This window comes from Numida meleagris, chromosome 5 (assembly GCF_002078875.1).
Source record: "Numida meleagris isolate 19003 breed g44 Domestic line chromosome 5, NumMel1.0, whole genome shotgun sequence".
Lineage (NCBI taxonomy): Eukaryota > Metazoa > Chordata > Aves > Galliformes > Numididae > Numida > Numida meleagris.
The window spans coordinates 44590384-44604584 of record NC_034413.1 but is presented as its reverse complement, the minus strand read 5'-3'; the positions used below and the strand labels follow the sequence as shown (position 1 = coordinate 44604584).

Genomic DNA, 14201 nt, shown 5'->3' with positions numbered 1-14201 from the left:
AAACCTCTTACAAGACAGGAAACTGTGTCTGCCCAGAGGCTTTCTCAGAACGGAGGGAATATAATTATTTGAACTCACAACTCTTCAACTAGTGAAATTAATACAGTTGCAGTACAGAAAAATCTGCTCAAGAGATGCACTTAAGCCTGCTGTGATACACAACTGAACTATCCACGATGTCACCTTGACAGAAAGGAAATCTTATTCAATCTCTGGACTTGTATTAGTATAGATATATATATACTCCCATAAAGCAGCCGTGATGGATTTTAATGCCAAATCGTTACTGATGACAAAGTAGCACCTCACAGTCCCAGCTGATTGGTCTTTGTGGTACTGGGCACGTCGCAGAAATGGTGCCACTAGCCTAACGGTGAGAGGAAATGAGGGGGAAGATGAGCAGACGGAGAAGGCCTTGTCTGAGATGAGACAGCTGGTCAGTTACGACTGTGAGAGTATTCCGCCTTTTGAAGTAATTTTTATTTTGGCTATGTTTCTTTTTAATGCCTATACTCCGTATTTATTATTTTGTATTTTTATATTTATTTATTACCTACATTGTTTGCCTTTTATATTGCTTTCTCCTTTCAGTCTGTAGTTACCGGTGCAGCTGCATTATAGGTAAGAAAGGAATTGGGAAATTAATTAGTACTTTTCTTCATAAAAACAAATTAGAGCCTTTGTGAAGATGCGTACAAGTGCCTCTTATCTCAGGCACGAAAGGAGTCACCATGTACATGAGGTGCTTGTCTGCTTAATCTTACAGGTGCTGCACAGACAGCAGTCCCAGCCTGCAAAGGAGAATTCCCCACCTAGAGAAGAGGCTCCTCCTCCACCTGCTGAGGACAGTTGCGCCAAAAAGCCCAGGTCCCGTACCAAGATATCCCTGGAAGCCCTAGGTATCCTTCAAAGCTTTATCCACGATGTAGGCCTCTACCCTGATCAGGAAGCCATTCATACCCTCTCTGCTCAGCTGGATCTCCCCAAACACACCATCATCAAATTTTTCCAGAACCAACGTTACCATGTAAAGCACCACGGGAAGCTAAAAGAGCATTTGGGAACAGTGGTTGATGTGGCAGAGTACAAGGATGAGGAGCTGCTGACGGAGTCGGAGGAGAACGACAGCGAGGAGGGCTCGGAGGAGATGTACAAAGTGGAGCCTGAGGAGGAAAACCCCGACAAAAGCAAGGCAGCTCCAGCAGACATCGACCAGAGATAATGTGAGATAGGAACACAGAAAGCAATACAATGATCCAAGGATGTTGTTTCTGTTTTTTTTTAATTTTCTTTTTTTACTTTTTGTTTGTTTCTGTTGCGCATGATCCATGTGCAAACTGAATGAATTCAGCATTGCCCAGTCAGACATCACCTTGACACAAACACTTGAGTGTTACACATCCTACATGTGACTGAAGTAATCATTGTAATCACGTAGGATTATGCCTTCATTAATCTTGCACTTATGAAAGGGACATCTAGCAAGTAAATGGGAAGAAAAAGTCCTATGAAATCAATGAAGGAAACATTACAACTTTGTGTGTGTGTATATATATATATTTACATAAAATATATATATATTAAAATTGCATGGGATGAAACTTTACAACCTGAAAAGTATAGACTGTGAAATGAGTTCTTTAAAGATGAGACTCGTTTATGTATTAAAACCACTTCACAATGAGTTGCTTGGGCTTTTTGAGATAAACTGCCGCCTGCTCTCAGGGTGTGGTGACTATTTTTGAATTCCTATTTATTTTCTATGTTTATCCCTGATATATTTTTTTTAATTATTGTTATATGGCTTCCTATCTGGCAACTTGATGGGTAATTTTTGAGTATGTATTTAAAGACGTAAATCAACACTGCCAAAAAAAGAAAAGAGGAAAGAAAGAGAGAAAATGGAAAAACAAATCAGGGCACCTTAAAAAGAAAACTAGTAAGTTAACATACTTTAAACAAAATGCGCACTTAAAAGGATACGGCACGTTCCACTCTCCAGACAGTCCTTTCTGTGGTGAACAGATGAATCTTCATGGGAGTAAGAATGACTAAAACTGAGATTCAGTGCACAGAAGACTTGTCCGCTAAAGAGGTCTTTATAGAAAGAGAAGAAAAATTATGTGTTGAGATTTGATGTATGGAATTCATACTATGAACCACGTTTTACTGTGGATTTTATTTACTTGTTCTCTGTTTCAGACCTTAAGATTTATAAGCTTCCTTCTTGTTGCTTTTTGTTTTTACTGAAGTGAAACACGTACACACACACACACACACACACGCAAGTGTAAAGTTACATTGGGACACAGAATGCCACAATCCCAACAATCCTGTCCAGGTAGACTGCTGAGAGATAAAGCGTTTGTGTTGCCGATTCCCATTCACCCTCCTCTCCAGCCTCCCCATGTTTCTGTTTTAGCTGGGCTTCCTCTGTGTCATGCATTTTGTGCCAGTGAAATGAAGTGTTTTCAGCCACGGGTCTCCCAGTCTGCAGCTCCTGCAGCGCTGAGCGCCCGAGACCTCCCTGCCACGGGGCACCTGGCCCTTCACACTCACTCACCTCCTCCTCGAAGGGTTTCGCAGCAACCTAGCTAGCAACTACATCAAGTTATATAAAGCAGAGCTAATACTGACTGACTTTTCAATGGCGTGAGCACGAAAGCTGCAATCTACTATAGTTTCCACCTGTTTTGAGGCATCGTGTCGCAAGGGGCACCAAGTAGTATTTACTTTTCACTTCTGTGCAAGGATTTCCAAGGAAAGATCTCACCTTCGCTACTGCCTTTGCAGCTGGATTGATTTCAGACGCCTGTTCAAACTGCAACCGTAACTGTACCACCAAGGTTTCTGGTTGTTTCTTTTTTCTTCGCAGGCTTTTCATGTAACCTTGACAAAGACCTCATGCAATATCACTTTGAAAGTTATTTTCTGTTTACTACACCAGGCGATGTAATATAACTGTTAATACTATTTATATATTTGAAAGGTATAAAAGCTAGGAGATAAAAATGAAAAACGAACCTCTATGTGTAGATATTTACTCAGAACAGACAATATACAGGGAGAAGACGTTGCAATACAAGCTAATTCTAGCTGCTCAGTAACCTCTGGAATTTTTAAGGGATTTTTTCAAAAGTAATGTTTGAAATGTAAGAGTATCTCTGCATAAATCTCATATACCTTTGCAAAATATTGGTGGGTTGCGTACTTAATACCCCTTTTTGCTCTTCATCCTTTACTTCTGTAGTATGCTGCAGCTTTAATCAGAATTTCGATGGTTGCTGCTTTGTTTCTCTCAGAGCTACTCTTTCAAAACTGTCTTCTTATCCTGTAGCTGAAATCACTCCACACATTTGAAAGGAAACTGAATTTTGCCAAGCTACGTTAAGTTGTTCATCTGATGATGGCATCAACATTTGGTATCTTTTACACTTCAACCAAAAATTTTATTAGGTATTTTTTCAATGCTGAGTCTTGCCTTTTTATTTTAAATTTCACTGCCAGTTTTGCAGTGATTCTAAGTGAATCTGTGGGCATTTTAGCCTGTGGTCTTGCCAGAACTTTGCGAATTACAATGCATATATGTCTATTTATTCAATATCCATCATATAATATCTATTTGGAGAAAGAAACTTTTCTTGTAGTGCCTCTTAACAAAGCACAATTTTCCGCCTTTTTTGTGAAATAAAAAATAAAAAATAAAAAAACAAATTGTGTTTTATTGCGGTATCAACAATGTGAATAAGGATTAACATATTGTAAATGTTCTTTTTTTTCCATGTAAATCAACTTTATCTTTGTTATCACTAAGTGATAATTAATTTTTAACTTATGTGCATTGTTAGGCTGTTAGAATTTTTTGGTTGTTGAAATAAAACGCATTCAATAAATATGACTTAATTTGTCAAGTAATTTACTGGGCTTTTTAAAAATTTCTGCTGAGTTTAAGTGGAACAAGGTCTGCAGAATGGGAGGGGGGAATATCTGCATGTCAGAAGGACTGATCTGAGCGGTGTTAACAGAGGCTGAAAGACTTCTGTGAGCCCACTTGGGTCAGCACAGTCAACAAATTCCTCTCATGCAAGGCTGACCTGCCGTGCCACGGGCTTCTCACATACACACGGTCTCCTGTGGGGTCTGGAGGAGGGTGTGGGTGCTGTCAGCCCATCAGAGAACATGCTCAAAACGCACAAAGATCCACTTCCAGTCTGCTGTCTTCTTTTGCTGGTAGATATTTTCTGTTTATAATTAAAAAGCCACAAATGACTGCGTGTCAGGAAACTTTTGGAGCACACATGTCCATGGTTAATGGACATAATAAAAGGCTTTATTATATTTATAGCAGGGCATCCTACTGAGTGTCTAGAGGAATGCCGGAAGGACTGATCTATCTGAGAAATGTGCGAAACAATTTTAGGGAGAATACGGATAAATGGAAAAAATTGCTCAAAATTCTTAGGCTAACAACGTCGTGAGTCTCTGGATTCAATCCTAGCAGACAGAGCGTACAACATACGTCAGACTTGATTGTCTAGCAATTGAGGTAAAGCAATTTTAAAAAGTATTTAATATTTTTCTATAGTTCCAATACAGTTGCTCTTCTTTTTAAGGCATATTTACATCCTCTATAAAATACTTTTGTGCTCCCTTAAGGAGAAAAAAAAGGAGCGGAGGGGTGGGTACATCTTTTGTACAAAAGTACATCTTTTGATATCTAGCCACCTGCTTGTCACTTGAATTTAATCTGAGACCAAATAAAAATAAACGTCTGTCTGTCCACTTAGTGATCAACTTAGTGAACCTTATACTCTGAAGCTGTGCACAACAGCATCTGGCCATGTGCTGGGCTCCGGAACACACAACAGCTCTTCCTCCATCGCCTCTGAAAGGGTCCTGGGCTCCCTTTGCCCCTTCCATGGGAACGACAAGCAGGCAAAGGAGAACCGAACAAAACACCTCCATGCCAGAGATGCAGCCTGTTTGTACCAGCAAACGGCTGTACGGCAGCAAACTTGGAACTGGCGAGCTACCTTTTGTTCTGAACTGCTGGCAAAGTCCTGGTGCGTACAGCAGGAAGGCGGGGCTGCGGTTCCACAGGCCTCAGTGGGGCATGGACCATCCCTCCAAACTGTGCCCGTGCCCTGGGCAGCTGCTGCCAAGTTGTCAGTGGTGTTGGACTGGGGCCCCTTCCTGCCTGCCAGCGGGGCAAGACACAAAAGGAGCAACAGCCTTTGCTTTGCTGATAGATAATTTTATACATGCGCTCTGTGTGTGAGTCTAAATAATATTTAGAGAAAGACACACACACACACTTTAATTGGGGGAAAAAATCCTATAAACATATGGGTTTTTCTTAGAAACAGTAAAAAAAATCATTTAATAGCTGCTATAGCGGAAATATTTCTATTAATGCTTCTAGTTCACTATACTTTACATGCTGCTGCTCCTATCTGTTTTTCATGTTTTAGTCATCCGGACATATGTATTTCCAATTTCAAACCTGTGTGAGTGAAAAATAAACATTTTAAGATTAGTTTAAAATGGTTTTAAGACAATGAACACACAGTCTATTGCCTGAAGTTCATTATTGTTTAGATAAAAGTAGCTGTTCAATCTCTTCCCACTTAGTAACCAATTATTTACACTAGGCTAAATGGATTACAGTTCTTCATTGATGAAATTTTGTTTCTATCCTGAAGCTGTTAAACACACAGGGATAAAAGCTAGGTAGGTTTGACAGTGAGCAAATGGCATCTTAAAATCATAAACGAGTCATTACAAAAAAGCTCCACTTACAATATAAAGTGCAGTGATTAATTAAAGATGCAGTTTTGACTTATTTATAGCCATTAAAAAAACATACCGGTTTTAACACAAAAAAACATGAGCCAAGTCATCCAGGGGGAGAGATGCTGGCAGCCTGAGACTTGGAGAGCAGGCAATGTGACAAAGCCAATAGGGAGTGGCAAATGCAGGCCACCCCTGAAACCTTAGGGTAAGTTCACAGGAGGAGGAGGAGAGGTGGCCCAGGCGTCCCTGCCCGGCTGCCCTTCTTTTTGCCCAGCAGACCTCAGCCGCAAAGACAATTCGAGCGAGGGAGCGACAGCCGCAGTTTGAGCACAGGTTTCTGCAGACTTCGCCCTCCCAACAAAGACGTTCACTGCTGATGGCCAAATGCTGGTCTTGCTTCAATGGTGAGCGTGGGTCAATAAAGCCAGAAAGAATAAAAGCAGAGGGAGGCAGGGGGTGGGAGTCTGCCCTGCTGCTGACAGCTCACCTCTGCTGGGGGTCCTGCAGTCCCCAGCCCTGCCCACAGGGCAAGACGCTTCCCTCTGTCCTGTGGCAGTGTGCTACATCCGCTTCTTCCTAACAGCAGCGGCATCACATACCCTTCAGAGGGGTCTGGTCTTGATTTGAAGACCTCAAAAGCCAGAAAATCTGCTGCTGCCCTCAGTAGTTTGTTTGAATGGTGGTTTTCCTCCCTGCTAAATCCGTACCATGTTCCAATAGGAATTTGGCTGGTTTTCCTTTCCAGCCTTTGTTTTTTGTTAGGCTTTTCTCTTCTGGGTGAAAGTCGCAGGTAGTGAAGGATGCTTTCCCTCCCTCCTCTGAAGTAGCTGTTCTGACCGGATGAATTCTCCCAACTTGAGACCTTGCTGTTCAGCGGAGGCTAGCTGTGGCTACTTCAAGGAAAAATCTGCTTTTGCTAATGACAGACTTCACCTTTTTACTTGTTTTTAGAGTGCATCAAGGTAATGACAGGAGGAGGCTTTTTTTAATGGAAACTGTTGGCTACAAAGAACCTTAAACATTCACAGATATTACCCATCACTGTTTGTTACATAGCTTTATTCTGCAAAACTGCCACATATTTGTGGCATTTCACTTCATTAAACTTGAGGAACAACAAACCTTTGCGTGAGGTCAAGAGCTCTGATAAGTACCTGGCCCTCAGCCGCGCCACCTCACCTTCATCACTGCAGGTGCGGGCTGGCTGCCCAGCGGCTCCGCGTGCTGTGCCCGCCTTGGGGCTGCCTGCACGGGGCTGCTGCCACGCGGCGCTCACTGCAAATACGTGACGTGCGAAGGCCGCCAGGAACGCCGCTACCGCCTTTCCTCGACAGCCCTTCACGCGCCCTCTCACACGGCTCTCGCGCCGCCAACGGTATTCCGCAGGCGGGCAGCCAATCAGAAGCGGCGCTGGCCGCGCCCCAGACAATGGGAGAGGGCAGAGTCATTATTGGCAGCCATTTTACCGTCCCTAGCGGCCATAGAAGCGGCTGTGCTGTGCTGTGCTGTGCTGTGCTGTGCTGTGCTGTGCTGTGCTGTGCTGTGCTGTGCGGGGCCGGGGCCGGGGCCGGGGCCGGCGTGGGTCCCTTCTGCCCAGGTCTCCTGCCCTTGGAGCACGAGGTGGCATGTCTCTGTGATGTGGTGTGGCACGTCCCACTGAGTGCCATGACAAGCTCTGGCACTGGGCTTGAAAGAAAAGCCCATCCCTGGAAGAAAGAGAAGTGCTTGCAGCTGCCCCAGTAAAGAATGGCTGGGACACAGTCCAGCGTGAAGGCAAGCCTGTACTCCAGCTCTTAGAAAACTTTCTCAACTCATAACAGAGAAGACAAAGTGCCCAGAGAAAGTGAGGTAATGAAAGACCACAACAACTAGCTGCCAGCCTGGGAAACATATTAATCGTAGAACCGTGTAATCACAAAATGGTTGAGGTTGCAAGGGACCCCTTGGGACGATGTAGTCCACGGGTGTCCAAACTTTTGTCTGTCTGGGCTGCAAATATATAGGTTGTTCCAAAAGTAATGCCTCCTGTTTATTTCCATGCACTGTAACACTGATAGAGTGCATTCTTAGCTACACAAAACTATTCTTCAACATAGTCACCACCGTTAGCTCTGCATTTTTGTCAGCAATGAACAAAGCCTACATGCTGTGCTTATAAAAACCTGCATCAGTGGAGGTGACCACTGTCACTGTTCCCACTGCTGAAACACCCCCCCCCCCGCCCCCCACTGTGCTCACATCCACTGTTTGATCTCCATAAATGTTCAGCAAGTGTTGATGAATGTCAGTGGGTGCCATTTTTTCCACATGGAGGAATCCAGTGACACACCTTTGCTTCATCCGCACTCCGTGTCAGACAGCATTGTGTCAGAGTGCCCCTCTGCTGCTTACTTTTGGAGAAGCCTTCATAAAATACATACTACAGTTAATGTGTATAAGTAACAAAACACTTAAGTTTTTAATATTTTTTATTAAAACATAAAAAAGGAGAGCAACAAAACCATAAAACTAGTGGGATGTGACCTTGTATTTGTGCACCTAATGCATCAGTCTGGTTTAGTGGCAGCAGTTGCCATTTTCAGTGAGCTCTCAAGGTGTTCATCAGAGATTTTGAATGAAATTTTATTTTTCCTGTGCTTCATACTCGAAAATGGTTGTTTGTGAATGCATGTACTACCAAAAGCGATGGCATGAGTAAGGCGTGGTTGTGAAGTGAGGGATATTGCTCTGTGCTAAGATAGGGCACATAAAAGTCCACTAGAGAGACACGATCAGATTGTTGAGTTCAATGCCTGATTGCAACTCTGTACATTTCATTTGAAAATTTGCAGGTCCTGTATTTATGTTGGCTCGAAATGGAGTCACAAGTATACAAAAAATTTTTTGGCAATCTTGAAATCTGTTCTGAAATTCCTGTATCAAAACAGCACGGCTGCGTATTTTTTGTTGTTCACGGGACCGTGTTCAGTCAGTGTATCAAAATGCGTACAGTTACTTGCCATCACTTGAGTTAGCGCTGTGCTGCACCCTCTCCATGTTCCGGTTTCAGCTCAGGGTTACTAGCGCACTGGTGTTTGGTTGGTGCTCAGTGACAGCTGTGTGCTTGGCCAGGCTGCTTGGGCAGGGCTGCCGCCATGATGGCGTGGGGCAGGGGCGGCCACAGTGCGAGCTGTGCCGCGCCACGGGTTGGGCATGCCCGAGCTGGTCTACCTGCGTGCTTCAAGCAGGGTCACCTGGGGCATATTGCCTAGGATCATATCCAGGTGGATTCTGAGTATCTCCTGAGGAGGCTCCACAGTCTCTCTGGGCAGCCTGTTCAGTGCTCAGTCACACTCAGGGCAGAAGTTTTTTCTCACGGGCAGATGGAACTTGTGTTTCAGTCTGAGCCCGTCGCCTCTGGTCGTGTTGCAAGGCACCACAGAAAACAGCCTGCCCCCATCCTGTTGATATCTTTCCCTGGCTGGGACGGACGGTCCCTGCCAAAAAGCCATCCTACAGATGGAGGGACTGTATGTGGGCCTCATACATTAAATCGTTTACCTTTAGCAGTTCCTGGCCCACCATGCAGCCCTGGGCCACTTGCTGCTTCTCCATGGGAACACTGGAAATGGAGCCCCGGGAAGGTGTCTGCTGCCGTAACATTGCGAGGCGCACAAGAGATCTGGCATGTGAAATTTTAGTGGGTGCTTTTGTTGCTCTAGCTGTCTTCTGTCACTGTGTACAGCTGTGAAGATGTGTGGCGTTGATGACACCCTCTGCTGTTCTAGTTCCTTCTGTGTTTTATCTCAAAGGCATTGGTATCTTTTCCTCTTGTTGCCTCTAAAGGTGCACATGTGGCTGGTGGGTGAATGTTGGTTTCATAACTGATGGACGTGGTCTTGGCAATATCCCGTCTAAGCGCCATTCCTTGTCGCATCGATATCATCTAGCAGTGCCCGTTGTCTTTATGGCAATCTTGAGCAAACAGTTCTATTTCCAATGAGGACATCACTTATTGATCTAAACACTCATCTGTAATGGATCAATTTACATTAGGAGAACAGTATTTTAGCATTGCCGTTCATTATATTGAAAGAAGTATATGTTTAGTTACAGGCTAAAATCAATTAAACAGCCCTCTGCCTTTTGCTGTGAGAAAGTCAACAAGCCACTCTGTCCTGGACAATTATCCATCTACAGCTCCTTAGAAAAAGGCTTCCAGCATCCTCAGTTCTCAGTTTCTCTTTCAGAGACCCCTTCTGCAATGATTTGCTTGTTTTCCAGTCTGGTAGAACGCTCTCGGCTAAAAGGCACAAGAGAAATGAGCTCGCCCCTGCTGCTGCTGGTTTGGAGGGGGCTTTCTCAGGGCCACGCAGAGCCATGCATCCAGAAGGGAAGCCTGCACGTTCACCAGCAGGCTGCTGGTAGCACGCGGTGGTGTCTGTGGGAGATGATGGAAAATGGTGATGGTGCTGTTTGTATCTTCGTGCGTGAGAGCGTTATCTCCAAGCGGCCCTGATTTCAGGGGAGGAGAAAAGGAGGTATTGGGAGAAGGGGAGGAATTTGTACAGTGCGGTGATATTTCTTGTTTCAAAGTAAGACAGAAGGCTGCAAGGAGTTCTGGCGGCTTTCTGACAAAGGGAACATGATTTCAGTTGGTAATGTAGCTGCAGAGTAAAAAGGAACCTGCAATTTCAAAAGCAAAACACATAGGGGAACTGCAGGGCAATGCAATGCTGGGATCTGAGGAGCACGTCTTGCGGGGCTGTGGCGGACGTGGCCCTGGCACGTGGAGGCATTACCTGCCCCAGCCCACTGCCAGAGGTCGGTGTCCTCCACGTGCCCGTGCCCTGCCTGCCATGTGCGTCACCACGGAGGGCTGCCAGGATGAGTGCCGGGCACCGTGCTCTGGGCCCCAGTGCAGGCTCCCAGCGGCGTGTGCCTGCCAGCAGCCACTGTCAGAGCTTGTGGGCTGGGCTGGGCCCATAGCACTATGTGTATATGTATACATCTACATAGAAAGATATACGTATACACACTCCTCTACCACCCAGGCCACTCCAGCTCTTGTCATACTCTTTCATTATATGCACAAAACACTGCTGCAATGCTAATAATAATAATGAGAGGGAAGGAATAGCAAATATTACAAAGCTTATTAAAAAATTGATCTTTGTTTTGCTCTTGAATAAAGAGGCAGACCTTGAAACTGCTGTGAAGCCATTCAGATAATTGGTTATTGGCTCTCTTGAGTGATTATATCCACCTCGGTTCCACCAAGTTCAGCGGGTCTCGTGCTGGTCAATTAGCCTTTGGCATCTGGGAGAGGAAATGCTTCATTCAGGTTGTTGCAGAGCCAGTTTCTGTAGCATACGGTGTCCTGAGCAGGACAGGTTCCCTGTGGGCAGTATGGGAACTCAGCGCTCCCAGCCTGCCCCTGTCCCTGCCCTTGGGCTGGCACCACGGGTAATTTTGGCCTGGCCCTCTGAGGAGAGGGGTGCTGATAAGGGGGATAATCTTCCCCAGGGACCGCCCTGCAGGAAGAGGGACAGAACGAGCGGGGTTTCCTCCACCCGGCACACGCCGAGGCCTTGCTCTCCTGTGGGCCACGTGGAGCCACAGAGCCCGAGCCTCACACTGCACTGCTGCCCGCGTCTGCCCTGGTGCTGCACACAGGCAGGCTGCAGGCTCCCCCAGTGCTGCGGCTCCCATCCCTTTGGCACTACCAGGGCTGTGCGGAGCTAAACAGCTGATGCCATTTAGTGGCTTTTCCTGCTGAGGGCTCGGTCTTGCCTTCACCGCGATGGCTTGCCAAAGGGCTCCAACACTTGTGTTGCTGTGAGGCAGACCCTGTAATAATAGTTGGTTACGTTCAGAGAATTCAGTTCAGATTTTAAAACCTCATCAAATAGTTAATGACTGACTATTTCAACACAGCAGTTCCTGCAAGACTTGGGAGAGAAGAGAGAGGGAGATGGAAAAGTTATTCATGTCCCATCTGTCTGGAACGCTTGTCCCCTCCCTCCCACCCACTGAGTCACTTCCTCTCTTTATATCTCACTTAAATATTTTTTTTCCCCTTTAGCTTATGATTAACAGGCACTCACCCTCTGCAAATTGTCTTTTTTTTCTGATGCAGTGTTTGTTAAGGTTCTGTGGGTAAGTAGAACATGTTGTCTTGCACATAGATGTATGGGCTGAAATGCAGTATATGCTGCATATAACCATGCGAATGAATGCGTCAACTGCTGCAACATCCTCTTGGTGCTGCGGCCTTCCAAAGACACCCAAGGAACTTAGAATATACCGCTCCAGTTATTTTGTCCCTCTTGCCCAACGCCTGGAGGAGAGCTTTGGCAGCAGCCCTGAGAGGCTCACTTAGCTGTGGGGCCTGACCCAGGTGGGTGTGTGTGGGGTGGGCTGGGGTCACTTACTCTGGGGAGGAGATGCTGGCCTGGCCCAGCCCAGCCCATCTGAGGCTGTCCCACTCACTGCTCTGCTGCTAGGGCTTAAGAAGGTTCTCTGTTAATATCAGGTGATGAAGAATGAGAAGAAGGTGTCCTGCAAGGTAAGATGAAGAGCTGATTTCTAATGGTTTCCTGGCTGAGAGTTCCACAGCCTTCAGACATGTGCAGCAAACAGGGGAAGTGGGCTACCTAATAGTCCTGGTGGAGGAGAACAGGTTGTGTCCAGGATGAAAAGACCCCTGTGCTTCCTGAGCACATGTATGAGGTGGTGGCGATCATCATCATGAGGCCGTAAGCTGTATGTAGGTGGAGGCTGGGTTGGGGAAACACAAACCTCCTTGAACAGGTTATATGAGTAACTGAGGCTTTCTAGTGAAGGGTGAGAACATAAGGCCCTACGTTGGGTGCTGCAGAAACCTTACATGTACTACCTGCTTCGGCCTTATTGCGTGTGGTTCAGAGATGGGGCGTTTCATCTCCTTGGCACCTGTACTACAGGGGAAGTCTTATTCCTCAGGTAGGTTGGGTCAGCAACACTCAGAAAAAATAACTGTGCTTTGTTTTAGAGCCAAACACTCGAGCAGCTCTATCTGACTGGGATAGTTCCCAGAGAAACACCAGCAGTGAGTGCTCAGCTACTTGCTGCTACCCTTTTCTGTAATCCCTTTTTGCAGCCAGATCCCCCTGGCTTTTCTGGTTCCAGTCAGCCGGCCATCAGCTAATGGGTGATGCAGTAACCTGGGTACCGTGTCTGCTGTGGGATGCGGTGCAGACTGGGGCACAGATGTGTCGCACAGGCTCTGTAGAGAGTCAGCTTGGCTCCTGCTGGAGGTTTTAGCTGTGTGCAGGTCCTGCAGGGCCACGGGCTGGCCCCGCGCCAGCCTCCCAATTCCAGAAGCTTGCTGCAGGGGTGCCCAGGCTGCCTCTGCGCTGGCACGGATCCATCAGTGCTTTTTTTGGCTCTGACTCCATGTCCAGTGAAAGTAGCTGTCCTATTCCCAGACGTGCACGTTATGAAGAGCTGGAACTGCCTCACGAGCCCTGGCCTGGTTGGCCTCTGAGCACCTGGGACCAGGGTCCACAGGCTTGGCCCTGTGTCTGTCAAACCCCAGCAGTTTCCCGTGAAGAACAGTGCTGGGGGACAATATGCAGGCCTTGTGGCAACGAGACAGAAGTGAAAGTTTAAACCTTTTTGCTTTCATGACACCTAATGGAGGATTGTTAAATGGCCAGGCAGATTTATGGGAGAGCTGATGAGTCCACGGATGGCGTGCTGCGTTACTAAAAGCCGAGCAAGCGCAGGGCTGATGTTGCTGGGTGTATCTTGTTTTGTTTTTTTAAAGGAAAGTTTGTTAGTTCATTTTCCCAGGCCTTCGCTCTGATGGGTAGCAATGCATTCTTTAGAGATTTCCTCCTTCAGCTTATTTTTGGAAACAATTTTACACACGTGCATGCACGGACAGTATAGCTGCCCTTGTATTACGTATGATGGCTAATGAAATTAGTATTTCAATTGCCCCGAGCAACCTTTGGAAATAACACAATAGCTTCAGTTGTTTATTTCCCTGAGAGATGTTAGTGATTAACTCTGAAAAGTGATTCTTCTACCTGTACTACAGAAACTTCCTTAGCTCTATGCAATAGCAAGATATCTTTAGGTAATATATGGCTTGCAGAAAGCTAAGCTCTGTAACATTACTGTGCAGATAGATTTGGCTGCTGGAAAACTGCTTCAGCCTATGATTTTAGTGCTGCCAGCTGGCAGAAATGATCACATATGTAAAACCTTCAGCTGAGCCAGAAAACCTGAGTTCAGATATCTTGCCAGGGATTGTAGGATAGAATGATTAACCTGATTTTATATTTCTGGATAACTATCAAGTGCCTGAATATTTATAGTAATAAATGTCTTCCATATGTGCTGATACTGCATCCGTAGAGTGTGATAGCATGATATAGTTA

The 14201-nt window shown here is 45.8% G+C and overlaps 1 protein-coding gene and 1 long non-coding RNA gene across 3 annotated transcripts in view; one reads left to right on the top strand and one right to left on the bottom strand.

Moving 5' to 3' along the window:
* Window positions 1–1542, top strand: part of SATB2 (SATB homeobox 2) — a 122428-nt gene extending 120886 nt beyond the window's left edge. Inside the window, exon 10 of the mRNA XM_021400151.1 lies at window positions 767–1542. Within this exon, the coding sequence (XP_021255826.1) occupies window positions 767–1222 (456 nt within the window). The 3' untranslated portion in view covers window positions 1223–1542. The remainder of the gene's footprint in view (window positions 1–766) is intronic.
* LOC110400342 lies at window positions 1648–7168 on the bottom strand. 2 transcript variants are annotated; one of them, XR_002439761.1, is made up of 3 exons: window positions 6916–7168; window positions 5034–5503; window positions 1648–4241 (listed from the first exon to the last, which is right to left on the bottom strand). It is a non-coding gene; the product is annotated as an uncharacterized LOC110400342 (long non-coding RNA). The 2 variants fall into 2 exon arrangements; XR_002439762.1 differs by having other exon boundaries at window positions 1674–4241; window positions 6973–7168.